This window comes from Cryptotermes secundus, unplaced genomic scaffold (genome assembly GCF_002891405.2).
Source record: "Cryptotermes secundus unplaced genomic scaffold, Csec_1.0 scaffold1274, whole genome shotgun sequence".
NCBI classification, from domain to species: Eukaryota; Metazoa; Arthropoda; class Insecta; order Blattodea; family Kalotermitidae; genus Cryptotermes; species Cryptotermes secundus.
The window spans coordinates 628,717-651,159 of record NW_019718632.1 but is presented as its reverse complement, the minus strand read 5'-3'; the positions used below and the strand labels follow the sequence as shown (position 1 = coordinate 651,159).

The 22,443-nt window shown below is 41.9% G+C and overlaps 2 protein-coding genes across 4 annotated transcripts; one reads left to right on the top strand and one right to left on the bottom strand.

The window, feature by feature from the left end:
- The first annotated feature begins 2,950 nt into the window (after positions 1-2,950).
- Positions 2,951-11,683, top strand: LOC111863087 (protein ENL). Of its 2 annotated transcripts, XM_023849100.2 has the most exons (7): positions 2,951-3,125; positions 3,656-3,757; positions 3,897-4,032; positions 6,518-6,636; positions 7,649-7,843; positions 8,675-9,050; positions 9,129-11,683. In XM_023849100.2, exons 1-6 carry the CDS (start codon positions 3,069-3,071, stop codon positions 9,008-9,010), a joined length of 945 nt encoding a protein of 314 aa, XP_023704868.1. In that variant the 5' UTR covers positions 2,951-3,068; the 3' UTR covers positions 9,011-9,050; positions 9,129-11,683. The 2 variants fall into 2 exon arrangements, with proteins under 2 accessions (XP_023704868.1, XP_033606839.1); XM_033750948.1 differs by having other exon boundaries at positions 8,675-11,683.
- A 2,804-nt stretch (positions 11,684-14,487) lies between these two features.
- Positions 14,488-22,222, bottom strand: LOC111863105 (glycosyltransferase 8 domain-containing protein 1-like). 2 transcript variants are annotated; one of them, XM_023849137.2, is made up of 7 exons: positions 22,006-22,222; positions 20,766-20,924; positions 19,331-19,490; positions 18,253-18,407; positions 17,087-17,357; positions 16,902-17,014; positions 14,488-16,036 (listed from the first exon to the last, which is right to left on the bottom strand). In XM_023849137.2, the coding sequence occupies exons 1-7, from the start codon at positions 22,028-22,030 to the stop codon at positions 15,843-15,845; spliced, it is 1,077 nt and encodes a 358-aa protein (XP_023704905.1). In that variant the 5' UTR covers positions 22,031-22,222; the 3' UTR covers positions 14,488-15,842. The 2 variants fall into 2 exon arrangements, with proteins under 2 accessions (XP_023704905.1, XP_023704912.1); XM_023849144.2 differs by lacking the exon at positions 22,006-22,222 and having other exon boundaries at positions 20,625-20,858.
- Between the last annotated feature and the right edge of the window lie 221 nt (positions 22,223-22,443).

Sequence of the window (22,443 nt, the reverse complement as noted above, 5' to 3'; positions counted from 1 at the left end):
GAGATCTGGAGAGTACGGTGGTTGAATGATGACAGGAATGTTTTCCTCAGTGAAGAAATGCTGCACAACAAGCGATGTGTCATTTATATAATGCCTGACTCACACAGTGATTGCACCAGACTGTTTTTTCTGCTGTTGCAGGTATGAAATTTCAGTGTGTTTTGTGTTCTCAAAAGTGAGAGCTTTAGAAATATATCTTTAAATTTTCCATTCGCTACAAACATGTGATTTGTGTTGCAGAAAGTAAACTGTATCGTTTTTAGTTGTCATTAGCTCCAGCTCATTGGGATTTAGCAGTGTGCAGTTTATAATCCTGTTTCCATTAGTGTATCAAGTAGCAATAAAGTGCACAAGTGCCACAAGTTGAGTATAGCTAAGGTTTTAGGGTTTAACCATGACATGTGTTGAAGCTATACAGTGTTTTTGGCATATTGCAATTACCATCTTCTGGATGAGTGCTGGAGGTGATTCAGCTGAACCCTGAAAACCAGAGTCATACATTAAGCCACAGGCCATGAAACCTAAGGACAGGAGGTTGCAAGCAAAGGGTTCGACACAGTACTGTGAACCGTGGCTCTTCCTGACCTGTCACTGTTTTTCAAACTGGAGTGGATTGTATGAGGGATAACAGATTGTAGCATGTTCCACAAATGTTACAGTCACATATTTGTTACCATAAGTCCATGCCATTTCACCACTGTCCTCCTGCCTTGTAACATATTCACATTCCTGATTTCTGTTATGCCTTTTGTACATTTTCTTCTGTCGGTGCACTGTGTGGGGATGGTGGGTGAGGTTCATGACAGGTAAAACAGTCCACATTTGCAAAAACATGCTCACTGCAGCAGTTTTCAGTTATCTGTAGCATTTTATTTCCATTTGTCATTCACCGTCAGCAGGGAGTTAATCTTTCTGTATCATTTAGCGAGTTTATCACAGATATTTATTATTCAGTCTTATACAACGTGGCAGTCCGTTTAAATGCCCACACAGTAGTGTATATAACCAGACTCGGTCTGTGATAACTGAATATGCCATGGAACCGTAACTTAGCATTACCGAATTTAGAGTTTTTGCCCATTTATCCTTTAATTTCAGTAATGCCAAGTCAGTATTCTTAATATGTCTGTTGCTTTAATATTTTCCTCAGTTTAATGTTGAAATCCACTAATCCTCAAAAACATTTTAAATGGGCTTTATACTTATTTTCAGTAACCTGTAGCGAGTGTGATCACTTTCAAAGTACTTGCTTTCTACATTCCAGCATCTCTGCTGTGCCTCAAAAAATATTTCTGGAAATTATTTTCCGTAAGTTCCTCTTGTCACGTTGCTCTGAATGCCTAGTGGCTCCAAATCAAACATTCTGAACGAGCTTTTTAGTTTTCTGAGTATGAAAACATAACACAGAACTAAACAAGGTGAGTACAGCTCTCTGTAAATGTCCTACTTCATTTTGTGAAAATCAGTTTCATTTCTCTCCAGTTTCACTCAAAATTTAATATTGATTGTGTTGTAACAATTGTCAATTATGTTTCTAACATAAAAACAAATCATTGTCTTTAAAACACTGCAGGCAAAGAAGAAATGAAATGCAAATGCTGCTGTTATATGATCCATCTCATCACTGTGCAGTCATTTCCCACAGTGGTGTCATTGCCAGTCTAATTATTCACTTGTCAGGCCTCATGTTTGTTGATATGAAGAACCTATTGCATTATGAATAAAAATATTGTCTTTTTACTTATATTTTGATTTCCCAAGTGGTCTGTTTCCATGAAGTTTCAGCAGTAACATAGGTTAAATTGTCCCAGTGCATATGCAACAAAGTTGTGTAGGTGGCATGGAGATAAAGCATCAGTCATTCTGAGCGTCTGCATGAGATATGAGTGGTCACCAGATATGCTACCTATATTCACTGTCCATGTAAGTAATGAAACATCCTGTCTGTTTGTTGTTAATCCGTCCCATCTTTTGAAGCATGTGAAGACTTAACTTAAGATGTTAAATGTTCTTCAGTCTTACCACTCAAGGAACTGATGATTCAGAGATATTTTTAATAATATCAGTTTGTCCATTAATTGAATTTGTTATGTCTTGGTTCACTGGTACATTTTATATATAACAAAGTGACTCCATGGAGCAAAGTCCTTCTTCACCTGGTTATGAAATTCACTGCAGCAATTGAAGAAAAGAAAACTTTGCAAGAATACAACAAAGAGAATGGTGTATGGTGACAGATGTTCCTTTTATGTTTTATTTGTAAGTAATTTTTTTGGTTTTGTATAATTTACAAATATTTTTGGGACTTGATAATATCCAAAGTTAAAAATAATCACTTTGATGAAATTGTTCAATTAGAGCTACAATTTTACTTCGCGTATGAAGTGGGCCCCTTTTCACGTGGCATGTCCTCAGGGTGTAGACTGAATTTAGTATTGTACTTCTTTATTTGGAGTTTTTTAATAAGTTAAATATGAAGGTGATTTTTGGTCTTTAAATGAATTACTAATTGTAATTGACTTGAAATGTTGATGTTAATTTTCATAGAGTTTTAGAATTAAATGTCACAAAAATTCAACACGGTGTCCAAACGGAACGATATGGCATATGTATGGATTTCTTCTGTCTCCGTTTGTCATTCAGAACATGAAAATGTGATTTCTGAAAAGGTAACAACATTCATTTTTCCGTATGTCTGTTTTTGGTAAACCATGCCCAAGTGACGTATTTTATAATATCATGAAAGTGAATATGCCGTGGAGAGTTGTATTTACTAGGACTGTAGCAGTTTCCTCCGGTATTGTTAGTTGAGTACTGAGATGCACGTTTAGTGTGAATGCGTGTTCTGGGCTGTTCTAGAAATTTGAAAAAAAGGCGCTAATATTTGGTTTAGAATTTATCCGAGAGAAGTCGCTGCTAAGACATATTTTTGAAGTTCAAGTGCGGTCACGTGACCCACGCTAACCGCCATCTTTGTGTGCTGTATAAACACTCTAACCGGGATAGTGACGATTTCAAGATTTGTTGGAGTTTTTTTAGTGTTTATAAGTGATTAAGTGAATCAGAAAATGTCTGGAGAGAAAGTGGACGTCAAGAAAGAAAATGCAGTTGATGTTTCAAATAGGGTAATGTTATATTTGTTGCTATATATGGTGCAGAAATGTTCATCCCATGCTGGCCCAACGTGATGAAGAAATACGGGAGGCCAACAGTAACGTTGAAAAATTGCAGTATTCAGCCGACTTAGAGCTAAGAATAGATATTGATTACGATTGAAGTAGAGGTTTCAGTGATCCTAATAATGCATGAATAGAATCTTAATTACGTGGGGAAGTTGCTTCAGTCATATTTTAAAGTTATGATATGTGTCCTTCAATGGCGGGGTGAAGTAAACTTCGGTCATCGATATCCATCTGGCGGGAAAGCAGAGAACTTCGAAAAGGGGCGGCAATTTGGAAAGTTTGAATTTAATTAGATCTGTTTTAGATGATTATGCAACATAATGACCATCGTATATATTTACACGTCTGTTACATAATTAAGTGAATATTGTGGAAATGTTATTTAAGCCCGTTATTATCAATTACATGCATATATAGCATCGAAGTAGGTGAAGTTATTCAGTGGTTCATGTAATTTGTGATGTTATGGCTAGGAATCAGAAGACGATGCTCCACAAGGTCGCAATCGAAGAAGTGGTGGGAAAAGAGTGTCTACAATTACTAGAACTACCCAGGAAGGAGAAGCTCTTTTGAAGGTACCTAATAAACTTTCTCTTTTAATTTATTTTATATCACTCTCTGTAAGGAGACAGATGAAGTTACATGAAAATAATGATATGCAGTTTTAAAACGTGAAGACCGTGGCTTATTGATGTTTAAACGTTTGTCTTGCAGGGTTTGGGGCATGAGGAGAGTGGGAGTGTGGAAGTAGAGAACAGGCGACGCACCAGATCTTCCACCAGAGGTGTCCCACCCACTCCACCTCCTCCAGTCAAGAGAGAAAAGAAAACACCACCTTCTGGAGGAAGGGGTTTGTTAATATTTTTCTCTCATTATGACTTTATCAGTACATCATTTGTTTAGTTAAGTTTTCTTGGATCTAGTGGCATCTGTGGTGTTGACTGGGCTCACATTTAAATGTAGTCTTATAAGAAGATTAGGGTGTAACATTTGGCCAGAGTTTGTTAAACAAGGTGAAGATATTTGCAAGGAAGACATGTTTGTGTCATGTCTCCATTCTTATCTGGCTGTGAGCGTACAAAAAGTTGCAATTTTCTTTCGGTTTCAGATGAGATCAAGACCAGGTTAAAAAAAGTATTGAGAATTGAAATAAAAAGTTTTTCTAAACCAAATTTTTTTTTGTAATCACAGATGCCACCATCCATCTTCCTCACATTTCAGCAAAGCATAGTTCTACTGCCTTTGCCATCCAGATTACACCACAGTAGTTTGCTTCATGTGTAGTTTTCATGTAGTCATACTTTTCGTTGTTAATTGAGAGCCAGTTTGTTTTTAATTATCTGTTTATTTTATTCTGATTTATATATTTGTTGTTATGTTTCCTCAGTTTGAAATCATGAGCAGATAATATCAGATATTTGTTCTGTCACTTTTCCTTATATTTTTTGTTACGCTTTGAATAGTTCTTCCATATATTTAACTAATGTGCTTACTAACCAAAGACAGTAGTGCTGTGTATTTGGGGGGGGGGAAGAGGCATCTTGGAAGTCCTTGATGTAGTGCCACTGGGTGAACACCCAATTGCAGTAAAATAATAATAATAATAATGTAGATGGCATTAAGATGGATATTAATGAAATAGGAAATGGGCTGGATTTATCTGGTACCAGTGATGGACTCTGTATATACAATTATCGGTGTATAGCGGTTGAACCCCAGCTTTATCCCATGAACTTGGTAACACACAGAACTTTTGGTTGAATCATTTTTTAATATGGATATTCGACGAGATACAAGAAAATCACATTTTTCTGTCCTGTACAATTCCCTGTGAGCAGTATACTAGCTGTGAGGACTGGTAAGATTTATATTTGCAATGAACATTGTGCCCAGAATAATGGGGTACTTTTGAGAAATGTCTTTCTGTTCTTCATTGGAAATACAGTTTGTATTTGTTTTATGGTGGATGAGTGTAAGCAGGTGTAAGGCGTGTAACTGCAGAGTAGGCCAAGGTTGGAGAGAAAGTTAAATGTGAAAGTGTCTTTCACTGTAGCTAATGGTTTCCATAGCCACTTATAAGGAGAATCCCTAATGTTAGAGATGCACATAAGAACTGGTGTAACCCAGAGAATGTAAGTCCAGACGTGTCTGTAAGAATGGTAGAGGCTATGTGTAATATTTGTGTTACACAATTCTAAGGAATGTATGATAGAGTAGGACATCTGAGAGGGAGAATAGGGCATTAAACACCACTGGAATGTAGTGGCATTCCCCACTTGCCCGTGTGGAAGGAAAACTTGTCTTAGGAAAAGTTTGAATGCAAGCAGTTGCAATTAAATGCTCAAGTATTGTCAGTAGATGTACCAAATTAGACAGAACTAAAATCATATAACCGTGTACTTCCTGAATGGAGTTGGCTGATGTACTTATCATACGTTTCTGATGGTGGAGTGAATGTAAAGGTGGGAGCAGAGATGATATTCGTTGTGATGTGTTGTGTGTGAAAACTTCCTGTTGCCCATTCCGGGTAGAGTGGTAACCTACAAGATTACCACTGTGTGGTATCTTTGTTATAAGATAACTGCTGGTTGTTAAACCTGTCATATGCTAAATACTGGATACAGCTTCATGCAGCAGATGAAACAGATGCCTTATTGAAAGGCTAATATTTCTCTGCTAGTTGAGAATTTCCCTGTGTTTAATGGTTCTGACTGAAGTACCAAGTAATGTGGCCACAAGAATTTGTCACTGAACCACTTCAATTGATTCTGCAGTCTCTGTCCCTACATCTTTGAGATTCATTTGAATATTCCCCATCTACATTTATTTCTTCCAGGAGGTTTGATTCCTTTAGGTTTCTGATCAAATTGCGGTTATGCTGTTCTGATCTATCCTCCCATTTTATTTAATGATGATAAACACTATCAGGTGACAAGTACAAATTATGAATCTCTTGCTCGTGCCATTATTTTTCTTCCAGCCTCCTCTCTCTTTTGGGCCAAAATTTTCTGAGGACCCTGATCTCAGGCACCCCTAATATATTGTTCTTGGAGGTGCCTGGCTCAACTTTTGAGTGGTTTGCCATCTACACTGGCAGGAACTCCAGGAACATATCCACTGTTGCATGTTTTCGGATGTTTCGTTCTTCTTGGCACTGTAACGTCTGTGCTTGATGCAGTGTTGTTAAATGAGATAGCAGTTAAGCCCTGCCAGTGCTTTGCTTTTCTCACTTACATTATTGGTGATGCCCTGTGTTAAGTCTGATTGTCAGATATAGCTGTTGTGGGCCTGTGTGAGGTGTGGAACTGAGGCTGAAGGCTACGCTTGTTTTGCAGGTTCACGACGTGGCAGGCCTAAGAGAGAGGAGAACCAGGAGGAGAAGCCGAAGGAGGATGGCAGTGAACAGGAGACCACTAATGATGCGGCCAATGATAAGAGCGGTGGGAAGCCCGGTGTAAGTGAACAATCGCAAGGTGTACATGTTGATTCCAATCAGAAGACTGTAGCACAGAACTTGTGTGGTGACATTAGCATAACATGGGGTGACTAGATTCGGGATAGAAATAACTGGGAGACGAGGAGAACCGCCAGTTCCTTGTCCAGGGTATGGTTGTCTCTGTCACAGTATATAGCAGCTAGATCTTGAAAAAAGAAAAAATAACACCCCGATTAAAAAATTGAAGTTTACTTGTGTGGTTTATAAAACAGAATCAGAATTGTGAGTAAGGCGGTATCCAGAAGCTGTGTTGCAACACTGGTTGGTTCACCATAACAGCTGTGCATCTCCTATATGTTGGCAAGGGGCGACAGACTTCGAGAGAGACCTGTTTATGATGTCACAAAGTGGGTTCCCCCTGCCAGAGGTTGGGTGTGGGTGCTTATATTAATGTCCCATCTGAAAGTTTGACTCTTCATGATCTTAATTCCACAGACATGAATGGGACCTAAGAATGCTGTCAACTTAATGACATTTATTTTTTGTATTCACAGTTGGTTCTTGTCATGTTCTTCATCCCAGTTGGAATTTTTAATGTAGATGTTGTAAGTTTTGGGACATGTAGCCCCTCTGGTGCAGTCCCCACATTAAGAAAGAGCCTTTAGTGAAACACTGTGGCAAGTTCTGTTGTGTATGTCTTCACACATTGATTCATAGGCATGCATGCTTTGCCCATATCTGCAGGCTGCGTTTACAAGTTATATCCTGGTTACTGACTACTTATGATGTTCAGTAGTTAGAAGATGGGCTGGATGTGGTGATTGCCGCATGAGGAGTGACAAATCTTTCACAAGTATGGAGAGAAGGCGCAAGCGAATGAGCCAAAGAAATATTTTGAGCATCCATGCAGTCTTTTGTCTTTTATTTCTGTCTAGCCTCTGTTGTCCAGTGTTGCTTGTTGGTGGTGAGCTCAGATTGTTGCTTTGCATGTGTGGATGTGTGAATTGTTGTGGGGCCTGTTTTCGCCCAGGCTGAGGAGATGGAAGAGAAGGACAAGAATACTGAAGGAGGTGATCTGGAGAAGAAGATGGAAGTTGATGAGGATAAAGCGACCCCTGCAGCAGCAGATCAGGACTCAAGCAGTAGTCAGACACAGAAGTCAGAATCAGCTTCTGACGGACCGGAAGGTGCGGTGCCAGTAACTGAAAATGCTGAAAATGCAGAGGTAAGAAGCAATGGGCAGCTCATGTAAGTCTCCATTGTCTGATGAACGCCAACACATCGCTGAGTTAACAGGGGAAAAACAAGTATGTTTTAGACTATAAATCAACAAAAGGTTATGAAGTAAGGTAAAATTTTTCCTGTATTGAATGAAGTACTATGCCATGAAAGCGTATAGGGGAGTGGAAGTATGGGTCCATGTATCTTTAACCTCGGCACGAGGTGGAGGTGAGTGGTCAGCTTCATGCCTCAACCACTGAATGCTGATGGAAGGAGCATAGGATGCAAGGTGCCCCCCCCAAATGTAGTTTGGATAAAATTGAACACCTGTTAGAATTTAAAAGGTGAATCATATGGCTTCATGTACGTTGTACAGAAAACAAGTAGAAGAAAGTGTTGCTGTTGAAATCTTTATTTTTATAGTTGAATTTTGACTGTAACCCATACTAATACTCTTGTGATGAAGCAGCAAGACCAGGTGGATTTTGCTAAGTGTCTGTTAGATGTGCATTGCATTTCTGGGGCCCTGATCAGAGATTCAAAGTGCCTGGGATTGTGATGATTGCAGAGAAATGTTTTGGTTTTGGCTTTGGCTGACCACCATTAAAGCAATTTGGACTGAAATTCTGGCAGTGAGGGAGAGTATTGAGAAAATGATTTGGTTTTGTGATATTTACATACATAAGAGTAGGAACATAGGTAAATGGAAAGTGTATATACAGAAGGGTCTTGAATGTCTAGTGAGAGACAGATTGGGCACCTGACCTAGTAGGTTAGTTAGATTTGCCTAACATGAATGAACATAACTTGTTATTATGTATACATGATGTTGCAGGCCAAAACTCCGGACGGGAACCACGAAGAAGCTGACAAACACCCGTCTCCAGCGAAGGAGACTGCTGATGCCAGTGAGAGACCAGGATCCGTGGCTGAAAACGAAGTGAATGAAGACAAGGCCCCTAGCAGTGAGGACAAGCCTGCCCCGGTCCCAACAATACCGGCACCAGCAACAACAGCAGTAGTCACGCCTACAGCAGATGGGAGCAGTGGTGACCCCAAAAAGCCCGCCATCAGTGTCATACCCCCCACCATTGAAAACAACAAGGTTACTGTGCCCACAACAACAGTGACGGGATTGACAGAAGAAGGGAAACCGGCAGCAGCAGAGTAACAGTCGTCTCTGGGCTTCGTGTACCTGATTTTTATATGATGTAAGTATGCAGTTCCGCGGGCTCCACATTCTGTCTGTCAAAGTTCAGCATGAGTAACAGCCGTTGTTTCTCTTGCAGATCCCTTTTGACGTTGAGGCGTCATATTTTAAATACAGTTTAGAACAAGTTGTACAGAAGATGAGTGAGAGAACGAGCGAGAGGGACTAGAACATTTGCCCTGTAAAAAAACCAAGAAAATGAATTAAAAGATATAATATAAAAATGGGAGTCTACAATAGTGTTACATATGTGTGTGTTTCATCTTATTCTCGACACAGTGAAATGGTTGGTAAGTGCTGCTGGTCACCTCCACCCCACAGGAGTTCCAAATCATCCTGCACAACATTTCTCAGAAACTGGTGTGATGTGTATGTAACAGCATCTCTGGAGTTCAGACATTGTGCATTTCATCATTCAGCTGTTTTTCCTGTGGTTTAGTTTCTTCATCTTCACAGTTTTATAAGATTGTCAGTTCTGTGTGTTACTGAAACCTGTTAGTGGAAGATGCATTTCGTTGTATGTTTAAAATGATTTGCATATTATGTCTTAATTTGAAAGGCAGTATTTTAGGTGGATTTTGGAATATATCTGTTGCTTCAGAATGACCCCAACATGGAGAATGTATTGATGAGGGTCAGTTGGCATATTTTCGTTGGCTAACAGCTGGTTTTCTAATGTATGGATGTTTGTTGCAAAAGTATGCCTCTTTGTGTCATACTTGTGGCTGCATTTTGTTAGCACCAACTCAGGAAATCTAAAAAGAAAGCATAAACTAACTAGTACCTACCTGTTGGCAGTGGCAAGCACAAGTGTGTCACAACTCACCCTCTGCCCCGTTGTCTGAACCTTCCTGAACAAGCGCAGATCTCCAGTGGTCTTCTTTTCATTGTTTTTGTCTCATCTCCTTCTGTACTTCTTCCAGTCTGTGCAATGTATTTGGTGTCTAACCTCAGGCACTCTGGGAAGACAGTAAAATAGGAATTGGGGGGGGAAGGTTTGTATCTAATTTTCAGAGAAACCAGTGTATTGACAATCTATACATATTTAAAGTATATGATGTTTAGAATTAAATGCTTTTCTTTTTCCCTCTCCATCACATAACAGTGCAAAGATAGAAGTTTATGACAGTTGAGGGGGGAGTTCTCAGTTCTAATGTAATTTAAGTTAAACCTGCATGAAGAACAGAACTCTTTTTTTTTTACAGAATGTGGGTTTAGAGTTTATCTTTGTTTCAGTTACTAAAATCTTATAAGTAATCACTCAGTTTTAGGGACTACATTGAATGGTATGTTTTGCCCTTCTGTAAACAGTGTGACAAAACTTCTGTACCATCACTAACTGTTTAAAATTTACATTCTTTGTCATTGTATTACAGTTCTTGTGGAAATTGTTCATACAATTGCTAATTTATTTTATCTTAATTTATTTTTTTGTTCCAAGAATTTTATAGGGTTTAAAAAACTCAGCAGCCCATGAGTGTTGGGCCCTAAGCATTCCTTTGCACTGTCTGTAACTTCAAGTTTGTGTCAGCTGTTGTTTGTTAACTAAGTCAGTGGGCAATCTGGTAAACTAAACCTCTTGAGGGAGGTTTTGAAAATGAGATGTATTTCAGATTTAAAATTCATGCCATATTTTCTCGACCTTATGATGCACTTTGTGATGTAATGGATCTTCCACCAAGATACTGATAATGTTTGGAAACCTGAAATAACATATTTGTTTTTGAAAGTGAATGCAGAAAATTTGTGCATTGATTTTAGCTGGTGGCAGTAAGACGCTGCAGTTTTAAAACAAATCTTATATTGTGGTTTGAAACTTTCTGTTTACAGCAGAAGATTTGACGAGACTGGTATATGAATGTTTTCCTGCATGCACCTTAAGGTTGGAAAATATGGTATGCCCGTGTTTATGTATCAGTTTTATTTACGGACTACAGACTTCAGTTTCTGTAATTTGTTTACTTATGTGTAGCGAGAAGGTGCGATGTCCTGCTGTTAATATTTTCTAAAGAATGTCAATTAACATCAACATGGGATGGGAGTGCAATCTTTGTTTCTTTTTATTTTATATTGATGTGCCATTTCTGCTAATTCCCCCCTCCCATTGACCAGAATTCTGTCGAGGAGTCAGGATGTTGCAGAAAGGGCAAAACTTAACACATTTCACTGCATCCATCCATCCATCCATCTGTAATAGTCATTCATTGTCATCCTCAGATCAACTTGATGTTTGTAATTACTTGAAGTCATTATTTCTTGCTACTATTTTTAGTTAGGTCCCTTTGAGCAGGTCTGTAGCAGATGAATGTGTAGTTTAGGTATCTGTCAGTATGTGAGTAGTAGCATCATCTCTTTCTAGGGACTTGCTGTAGAGAACAAGTTTGTAAAAATTCCATGTAAAGCAGTGGTTTTAACACGGAAAAAATGTTGCCGAAAGTAATCAAAATTGGATTTCTTTTTGATTTGAGGGGGCGAGAAAGACTACTGCTGCCTCATTTAAAATAATAAATAGAACACAAAACTTTGCACAATGTTTTCATTTACAGTGCACTTGTTACCACATACATACCTTCAGACGTTGGGAAACTGGGTGTAGTTACGATGAGAAAAATAAATGATTGTAAGGAGTTGAAACATGAAGTTTGTCGTATTCCAGATGTTTCCAACATGACATTTGCACCCTGAGGAAGACAGTAGGATACATGGGATGCCATGATACAAGGAATTGAGGGGATCAGTGTAGCATGAACTGTTGCGTTGACAACATCTGGGATTGTGGTTTGGAGACTCTCTCTCAAAAGTTTTTACCTCCCAGCATCCTCCAGCTGTCAGACGGGTCACTATGCAAAGCTTATTATTATGTAACGCTACCTAGGGAGGTCAGTATGCCACAGTCACTCAGCCAGTCCTTCCTGTGCATCCCTAGCAAGTGTGGCGTCATTCAGTTTGTAGCTTGTTTGGAGTGTTGTTGCCCCATCAGTTACGTTCACAGTAAGTTAGGATTTGTTACAGACATCGGCTACAAGAGACACTTTTAGCCATGTGTCCTGTTGTCAGGGTTGAGTGTGGGATAAAACCTGTCTCTCTTCTGCTTCCAGCATTTCGTCCATCCAGTGTATTCCCAGTTGTCAGCCAAGTGTCTCTTCATTTCGTTTAAATTTTTCCCTAGGGCTATACCAACCTGGACATAAGGTTGACCACCCTACTGATGTTAGGAATGTGATTATCTGTCCCTTTTTCAGTAATGATGCTTAATTAAGCTGAGACAGAGTGAGTAGGTGACACAGTGTTTCTTTCTATTTTCATTTGGATGAACAGGGCTACATTCTGCTGCTCTATAAAATTGCATAATGAAGTAGTCATGTAGTGAGGTTTATGTGTATACATCCTAATGGAACTTCACCTTTCAGTTTCTTTCAGGAAATGTGAAAATATAATTCAATAGGAATGTAAAGCCTTACGCTGTTATTCCATGCCTAGCCAAGAGAGAGTGCACAGCACAATCTTTTACACATTTTACTACTTTCTTCAAGAAGTCCAGTGGGAAGTGTGTTGAAGGACCAAGCAGTAACAGAGTTGTCAGGAAATGGACTGTGCCAAGGGCTCAAGATCCTGTCTAGTGGCATATGTTGATGTTAGTAGTGTTGCACTTTCACGTTCCGGTGCAGAAAAGCAAGACAGATGTGTTATTTAGTTCAGATTTTTAAACGTTTAAAGTAGTGATTTGTTGTAGTTTCTTGCACAGTGTTTCCATTTGCATAACAGTGAACCGATACACATCACTTCTATTAATGTCAGGCTGATTTAAAGAGACATTAGAATCATGTTATTTGTTTCCACTTAACAGTTTTAGACTGTGACGTTCAGTGTCGCTGTGTGAACTCCGCTGCTTGTTATTGTCCATGAGAATTCTGTTTTTAACAAGGTTCATGCAATTGGTTTTGAATTCAAAGAATGCCTGTGGACACTCGTCTCCATTTGTACATGCAGTATTGATCCATGAAAATGTGAACTGTGGTCCAGATACCGAAACTGACTTTCATGGGCGCCAGTAGAACCACATTGAAATGTCATAGCATGAAGGACCCCCAGTGATTTGTGTATGACATATGTTTGTTTTTAATGTAAGTCTCATCATCAGTTTTATCGGGCTTTTGTATGCTGACTTATACTTTCTCTTGTATTCCGTACCAGGCCTTCATGTTAGTGAATTATATGTGAACATGCGTAACATTTGACACCTCATGAATAAAGGGTAAAGGTACAAAAACTATCCCTGTAACAGGACATGGAGGCCCATAGGTTTGTGAGATGTCTTGGCTCTCACTTTTTCTAGATACGTATAGTTGGCTCACAAATGGCGGTGAGGTTGTCAGCTTTATGTGCTGACCTCCCTTTGCCTCTGGGAAGATTCCCAGTATTTGTTTTGCTACAGGCTGAGTCGACTCCAGGGCCATAGTGCGGCCGGAAGGATTGGGTTAATTGAAAAATCGAATGACCTCATCCGGAATCAAACCTATGACCTTCCAACTTGTAGCATAGTGCCCTCACCCTCTCACATTCATTAGCTAGCACAAATAATCAGTTATTACCTGTTTATATAGTATATAACACTTCACATATCCACATCAAAATATTGTCAGTAGTCGAGACATACATAGGATAACTGCGTCACTTATGTTCATGCAGTATGTTGGTGCTTGTCATTCTGTTGCTGTGGTAACCCAAAGTTGCATAATGACAATGGAAAAATGGCAAACAAGGTTGGGAATGTGAGACTAAAGAAGAATACTGAGTAACAAGTAGAGCCGAGTGGGAGCATTGGGAATGGAGACATGGATAGATGCTGCACATTAAGGAAGAAGATGGTGAAAATGAGTTCAGTTTTGGTCTGCACTTGAGCATTCTGTTTGTAGTGGTACTGAATTGCCTCCTCCTGGAATTTGTCTTTTTCTTGGTTAGCTCTTTCACTGCGTCTCGTTCCAAGTTTCATTACAGTTGGTTAACAAGTTCAAGAACCAGTAACAAGAGAAGAAAATGCTTATGTGGTATGGCGCAATAATGCCTGTAGTTGTAATAATCTTTTATTAGTAGTATTAATATTTATTTAAATTAGAAATGGTTTTGTTTTTACATCAGCATAGAAGAATGTTATGTGATGATAACAGCAGGGATGTCATTATAAAAGCCTTTTATCAAAAGCACAATACAGCAGCAGAAGAGTAAAAAAAAAAGTAAAGCTATCCCTGTAACGGGCCATGAAGGCCCATAGGGTTGTGAGACATTGATGGTCCCACATTATCTAGACAATCAGCTCAGAGATGGTGGTAAGGTTGTCAGCGTTACACGCCGGCCACCCTTTACTCTCCAGGAAAATTATTTAATTAATTCCTGGTACTCATTTCTGTTAGAGGCTGAGTAAACCCCAGGGCCTAGTGCGGCCAGAAGGATTAGGTCATTTGAAAAAAGTCCAATGACCTCATCGGGTCTTGAACCTGCGACCTTCAGTACAGTACAAAAACAAACAGCTCCTGGGAACCAGAGTACCAGGAAGTAATTTTATTTTTAAAGTTGTTACATGTGTTTCTTTATGTGCCATCACAGTGTTAGTTGCTGTCGGTTTCTGTCGTCCGTCTTTTAACTATGCAGGAACTTACCTCTCCCCATTCTAGTCCATGGTTTTAATTATTGGAACTTCATCATCTCTATTCACTAACCAGATGGTCACTCCCTGTTGGTCAGCATTCGGCTCCCTTGTCCATCAAATCAAAGCTTCATCTCCAATGCACTCCCAAATATGAGAGCTCTAAACGTTTCATGTGGCCAGATACAGCACATCTACTCTTGGGGTTAAATCAGGGGGTGCATGAACATCACAGAAGCACAGCATCTTGTTTGTTACCAGGTTGGTTGAGTGTACTGTAGTGCTCGGATTTTGACAGCAAGCAAGGCAAAGATTTTAGAAGTCCTGACGCACATGCCACACAGTAAATATGCCCATTGTTATATTTCCTGGAGCATGTGGATTAGGCCTTTTTTTGGTGGGCTGGGGGCAGTTGTTTAAGTTGCTGCCAGTGACTACACTCTATAGCAGGAAATGATGAATAATGATTTGGAAGGAAGTGGTCATGACTAGTGAGATGCTAGCCTGACATTTGCATGGAGGGAATACCACAAAAACAGCCAGAGTAGCCGGTGTTGCCCCAGTTGCGAGTGACGCTGAGCATATAATTTGAGGTGATTCCAACCCTCTGGGGTGTAGTGGGCCAATTATAGCAGTATGCCATACACTAATTTTAGAACAGTCCAAGTCTTGAAAGAGATTTTTCTGGCTGGTTCATAATGGAGTAAATAAATGAATTGACTCTGCAGCAAGCATTTAGCTCTGGATATGTTGGTGGTGAGAGTAATGTTTCGTGATTTCCTTGAGGTGGATTGAAACCTAATGGACAGACAACAGTCCTTCAAAGTAGGCCAGTCCGTTTCGTTCTAAATTCTTTCATCCAGCTGCCGTTTAGAAACCCGTTTAGCTATGCCAGTTGTGCGGGGAGCATGAGGATAAATCTTTTAAATACGTTTTGAACCTTCTGAATGGAAGTGACTATTCTCCAATGGACCTTTTTTCTACTTTCCGAAGGCCCATATTCCAATCTGATTTCTTTCAGTAAAAATCAGCATGCCTTGGTATTCTGGATAGCACCGTTACCACTTTCAGGTGATGGCACCATTTCACATATGAACTGAGTAGGTGATTTCATAAAAGGAACCCTCTTCACCTAGTGTCACTTGTATGTTACCTATGTGCTAACCCCTCTCGGTCCCTCTTGCGGGCAGGCCGAAACTGACCGGTTGGGTCTGGAATGTAGTATCGGTCCCACACTTGCGCATGTGCAGCTCGGTGACTCCACGGTTTAAAGCGCCCGCTCCAGTGTAATAGCTTGGCACTCTCTATGAACTGCTTTGAGTACCGACTGTTGTAGCTCGCACCTGCATAGAAAGACACTTCGTAAAACATAGTCCGTACATGGCCCTCCCTAATAGTATTTTGGGGGAATATAACTGTCACTGTTATATATATAACGCCGTGTAATTCGGAAAGACTGACGTTTCGGAGGAACATATCGCTTCCATCTTCAGGGTCAAATAGCAGACCGTCTGCTTCTTGTGGGTTTCTTGCTTGGCTCTTTGTTTCCTATTATTCTTTTAAGCAGCATTAACCAGTTGGTCGTTGTTATGGAGAGGCTCTTCTCTATGAAGTAGGAGGAAATGTGAGGCTTAAATTCGTGTCTTCTGGCTGGTGAGGAGCTAGGGAAGCTTTGGACACAGTCCAGATGCATCATGGCAGTCGTACGGACAACTGCATCTGGACTGCCGTTACCTGCAGTTTATTTTGTAAGGCTTGAAAGGGTATAGTCTAGCTCTGTGGAGCAGAATGCTTGATACGCTGATAGTCTCTTATTTGGTAAATAAATTCGCCAAGTACCTAGGACTAATATTAAAAATGTCGTTTATCCAAATTTTCTTAAGCCTTCAGTATACGTGCACTTTACTAAGTAAATGCAATGTTGTCCCTGTGCTTAAATAATTAAGCACCACGCTATGACGATGTATGGGGGAGTGGATGTATAGATCCACGTTTTCTTGACCTCTGCACTAGTTGGAGGTGAGTGGTCAGCTTCACGCTTCGACCGCTTTACCCCCGGGAAAGAGCCCCCAGTATCCATTGGATAGGAGGCTAGGTGGACCTCACAGCCGGTCTGGACAACATGGAAAAAAGAAAATTCTTGATCCTTCCGGGACTCGAACGCCGTCCAGCCCGTAGCCAGTCGCTACTTCACTAGACTTCACTCACCGAGATGTTGAACGTGCCACATCGGATCCAGGACGGTCACATTTCCGTACAGTACAATCAGCATGGCTGCTTCGACCACATCGGCTGTGGTGTGAGTGCCAACGATCTTCTCCCTGAAGAAGACCCGATTGTTATGAGACAGCAAACTCGGTGCAGTAGTACTTGTAAAGCAAGGGTTAGATTACCGTCTGTGGACCGCGAGCCAATGCTGCATTTTCTCCGCGACACGGTGCCACCTCCAGAGCGTCAGGTTGGCCACGAATACCCCCGTCGCGAAGGGGCAGTCGTCCTTGTCCATGTTGGGTGCCCTCAGGTCGCTGTGCCTCAGGTTGACGAAGGCGCCGTAGCGGGGCTTTCTGACCTGTGGCATGTCGGCGGCAGGCCCCACACAGTTCTGCGAGAAGGCTCCGTAGTGGTTGGGTCGGATGTTGGCCGAGAACAGCTCCCAGATGTCGCCTGCGCCAAAGCAGCCCTTTATTAGCCAACTGCACGCAGCAGGCTCCTTGGCAAACTTGCGGTCGCTCAGCTGGCCTAAGAAGTTCCCGTTTGACAACGTGTTCTAAACAAGGCGCCACTGGACCCAGTACTAAGCCAGATTAGTCCAGTGCACTCATATCCTTTAAGATCCATCAGTATGATCATCTAGGTTTACTTAACTGTCTTCTTCCGTTCAGGAATTCCAACCAAAGTATTATAAAGTTTTTTGACCCATTCCTGCTACATGTCCTGCCCACAGGATTTTTTCAAATGATCCACTTAATGTGACATATTCACTCAAAGGAAGAACTGTGGAGCCAGATAGCTCTTGATAGGGAACGGTTCTTAAACAACATTCGTTTCTAGACAACGGCTGCAAAAGGAACAACGGAACGAGGTCCGTTGCTAGGCGGCAGATTCTTAATAAGCAAGAATAGACGGCCGCTGCTGGGGAACTGCTCGGTAAACACGTTCCCGTGGCAACAGGAATACGCGATCCGTGCCGAGATGTTATAAGCAAGGGATAAGATTAGGGCTGGTCAGTCAGTATCAGTGGGTCAGTTGATTGATGGTCTGTGAAGAGGAGCAAGAATTTGCAGTTGGAAGGGAGCCGTCATCCAGAGAGGACTTCAGCCATTGTTTGTTAGAAGCCGCTACCAGGAAACGCCTAGTGAAGACAATGGTGGGCTTGAAAAGAGCGTGTCCTCTATTGATTTGTTAAATGTGTAGAAATCAGCGAGGGCGCTATAATTGAGTGTATTTACGAGCCGTGTATTAACGTATTCAATAAATCCAGTCCAGAAATAAAACGTCGAGAGTCACTCTAACATGTGACAGTGATATTTGGCAGATGCTACAAAGAGTGAAGCTGTACCTTGCACTATGACGTCACAGTCGAGATACACGAGTCGGCCCCCTAGCTCCGGGAACAGCTCCGTGGCTCGTATCTTCACGTGTTGGAGTCCCAAGGCGGGCAGAGCGTGGAGCTCGTACGTCATCTTGTGCAGCTTGGTCGCCTCGATCCACTTCCTGTGGAGCAGTTGCCATGGTTACACAACACGCATCTGCTCTGTTGCTGCCGTCACTTTGTAGCGATATGAATAGTGCAGTGTTGTCCAAAATGTGGTTATGTGAGGTTTTAGGTTCTAATGGCGGTGGCTAAACATTACTGTCTTCTGGGATGTGACTCCGTGTAGTCTGGTAGACAGTTACCAACGTTTCTGAAGAACCTACTGCCTCCCTCTTCAGAGTGTAAGAGTAAACGGCGTGGGGAGAATGGAAGGAGCCAGTCATCTGTAGCCTCCCGGACTTTTGCAAAAAAAAAAAAAAAATCAAAATTGAAAGGGGAAAATAAACCGACCTCTTGAACGGCTTAAACGTAAGTTTCTAAATAGTTTTCCTGGCAGCTCTCGTCTCCCCCTGCCCCCCGATAAAGCTAGGAGATTCATTTTGGAACATCCCCGTTAACGAGCTCATTGACACAGTTTCCGTCTTGCTTTTCCAATATCAGTGACCTTTTCATCATACACTGAAGAAGGGACGCTGTAGCATAGTTGGTTGAGGCACGGTGCTACAAGCCGGAAGGCCGAGGGTTTGATTCCTAATGTTATTGAATTGTTCAATTGACTTAATCCTTTCAGTCGCACTATGGCCCTGGGGTCGACTCAGCCTCTAACAGAAATGAGTACCAGGAATCTTCCTGGTGGTAAAGGGCGGCCGGCGCATAAGGCTGACAACCTCACCGCCATCTGCGAGCCGATTGTCTAGAAAATGTGGGAACCTCGACGTCTCACACCCACTGTGGGCCTCCACGGCCTGTTACAGGGATAGCTTTACCATTATTATTATGACCCTGAAGATGGGTGCAGCAGGTTTCTCCGATAAATATCGGTGTGGATGCACTGCGTCACATTCCAGAAAAGAGTAACCTTCAGAACTTAAGTAGGGCGCACCTGAGATGGGGCAGCTCCTCCGCCGTCGTGACGATGTAGAACTTGACGTCGTGTCGGGTGTGCTGCAGCACACTGTTCACCGCGCTCACCAGTCCGCCCAGGCAGAACCCGTCGCTGGCAATGAGCACCCGGACTGTCGCATCCCGACGCCGACTGACGTCTGTAACGTAGATTTACACAGTCGTACCTCGCCCCAACTAAAGGCTTACTGCTTTTCCGAACGCGGTTCATAACCAGAGTTCATTTTAACATACCACGTATAGGGTTAGGTTCCTGGAACTGAAGCCTCGCACGTCTGTTAGCTAGATATCTATTGTGTTCATTAATAAAGCGAGAGTGGGATATTAAATGTACTTTGAAGGCATTAAGAATAAATAATTAATATTTTGCTATGGACCGGTAAGATTCATCGCTCGAGCCGTCAGAACATTGCAACATCGATCTTTAAAAGTTACGGTTCGACCTGCCCGAGGACTTCCATAGTTTTTAGACAATTTAACATTTTATCAAAGTTTGACATCATCACCTCGTCGAATTCAGACAGCGCTTTGGTTGTGGAAGTTTTTGGGAAGGGGGAGTCGGAATAGTGATCGTTGGGGCTTGTGCTTTCTGACGAAGCTGCCCAACGTCCGAAATTCCAGTTTCGAGTCCTAAGTCCGAAAGGTTTGGAAGATACGTCAAGCTGGTGTTAATTGCGTGGGATCGTTAAGCCGAGAGAGCCGGGAAGCCGTAGACTTGTTGAAGTGACGACTTTCTCAAGGCGGGTTAGTATGAAGTTTTCGGTCTTCTGAGATACGAGGCCTCGTAGCCTTAAATCAATTATATCTGCACGATTGGCAGCTCAGAGAGGCATAGTTCTTTGGGACGATGTTTCATCTCTGAATGACGATATAGGCCAGCGTTATGCCACAACTAAATTCTGTCTTTTATAGAGAACATGGCGGTTGGAAAGTTTTTAAGTTTACTGTTAAGAAAATTGAATGCTGTCCCATAATTTTTGTTTGGAACCCGTAGAAGCTCTGTCAGTGTAGAGATTAGACTACAGGCTGCACGTCCGAGGAATCGTGGCTCTAATGCTCACAGCAGAAGAGTGTTCCAGACTGGCTCTGGAATCCACCCAGCCTCATATCCAGTGGGTGCGTGGGGCTGTTTCCCCGAGGCATAGTGCCCAGGGCATGACGCTAGCTACTCACCTCCGTGTACTGCCGACTTCTCCGTCCTTCATTGCGTGGTATAGGGTCGGTACATTTCTTGTAGGATAGTTGTAGTGTGAAAGAGAAGACAAAGAGCTTACTGCGCATACTCATGTGTGCTGCACGGTTCATACTGGAAGGATGTTTGCTGGATTTGCTTTGTTCCTCTCTGACGGCCTGGAGCCTTCAATAAGATCTTACTGGAGCCACATGCAGGGTCCAGGAGAAACTATGGCTTGTACCGGTGGTCTGTGTTCTGATAGCGGGTAGCGAGGTCATGCTAGAGATGACATGGCCGGCGTGGGGGTGCCGGAAGATGAACGTGGCTGGTACCCACTCTAGCAGGGTCCCCAGGTACAGCACTAGGAGCACCCAGCACAGCATGACCGCCAGGAACCCGCCTGCAGCATGAAGATCCATCTGAATGTGGTTAGGTTCTATCCTTCCGACACGTTACATATTACTCATAAACAAATCATTATGACCCATGGAGGAAGCAAAAAACAAACTTCGTGGTTTCAGTCCGCAAGCGAACTATACCGACCGAGCGACCACCGCTTGTCGGCGAAGTTAGTACCAACTATAGCGGATAGAGGGTGTCGTGTGGTCAGCGCAACGAATCCCCACGGCCGTTAATTTCGGTTTTCTAGACCGGAATAGCTCCTCAATTATCCTCACGAGGCTGAGTGGGCCCCGTTCCAGACCCACTACTTCTCAGAACATTTGGCGGCGCCGTGAATCGAACCAGGACCTCTGGATCTGTAGCCAGGAATTCTGACCACTAGACCACAGAGGCGGTCAGAGGAAGCATAGAGTTTATTTAATTTTCCAGTGGGTACATATCAAACAAAAAATAAGTTGCGATCTTTTTTTTTGGTGTGACGCCGTATAGCCTGATAGGCAGAAGATCTCCGCAAGAACCTCAATCCTAAATAGATGATTAGTCTGACTCAGTACTTTACAAGGGATATGTCTATTATACCGGGTGTTCCCTTTGTCACGGGATTCTTTGAAGTCCTAGCGAACATGAGCGTGGAAGTGCTGGCAACTTGTAATTCCCAAAACTAGGTCTATTCAGAAGATCCCGTATCGAACTCACAACTAATTACATATTTCATTGATTGCATCGTGGCCATGCATACTGTTACATCGAGACTTAGCACTGGAGCTCACACAAATGTTATCCCAATTGGTGCCAGTAATTATTTTCCATCGAAAAACCGGCCGGAGCGTGATATTTGCCATTAACTCTAGATCTGAGGTTTCAAATGCGCGGAGTTTCAGACCGTTTATTCTCTACCTCTTCTATTTGGGCATCTTACTTTCAAATGCAGTTACGATTGTGTGCTCACTGAACACTTCATAGTCTCTTCAAATTATATAAAATAACTAATTAATCAAAATAAAAAGGTACGCGATATAATTGTATATTCGCGCCACAGCGCGCATGCCATTCAAAGTTATCTGAACACACCTACTCACCGAATTTGAACTTCAGACTGCTCATTTCACTTTCAGAATTTGCCTTCGGTTTCCGTTTAATCACCACTGACTGTCAGTACAGAGACACACGTCCTAATTAGAGGCTCTAATTGTCGGCCGTGGACATACTTCAGCTACATTCTGCGACGTCACAATTATAACAACAATGCTAACTACATTCTTAAACCGGACGACTACACACTTCAACGCAGCACGCCTCTAGTAGGCCGTCTGCCGCATTGCATGCTCACTGCATACTCGATTGCCCCCTGTTATTGATTCCTCAAGCAATATGGCCGCCGACCATTCCACTTACGCGACCTCTTTGTTTCATTACGCGTCAACAATTCGTTTTGTTGGCTGTGCTGACGACATTTTTGAGGTGAAATATATTAACTGCCGACTTCTTACCGCGTTTGCTGTAATGTGAGGACGATG

Coding starts and splice junctions, on each gene's coding strand:
- LOC111863087 (XM_023849100.2), top strand. CDS start 3,069: ATGTCTGGAGAGAAAGTGGACGTCAAGAAAGAAAATGCAGTTGATGTT. Junction 3,758..3,896: donor AAGGAGAAGCTCTTTTGAAG/GTACCTAATAAA, acceptor TTTGTCTTGCAG/GGTTTGGGGCATGAGGAGAG. Junction 7,844..8,674: donor AAAATGCTGAAAATGCAGAG/GTAAGAAGCAAT, acceptor ATGATGTTGCAG/GCCAAAACTCCGGACGGGAA.
- LOC111863105 (XM_023849137.2), bottom strand. CDS start 22,030: ATGAGCAGTCTGAAGTTCAAATTCG. Junction 20,925..22,005: donor CAGTCTGAAGTTCAAATTCG/GTGAGTAGGTGT, acceptor TTCATGCTGCAG/GCGGGTTCCTGGCGGTCATG. Junction 19,491..20,765: donor TATCAGAACACAGACCACCG/GTACAAGCCATA, acceptor TCTACGTTACAG/ACGTCAGTCGGCGTCGGGAT.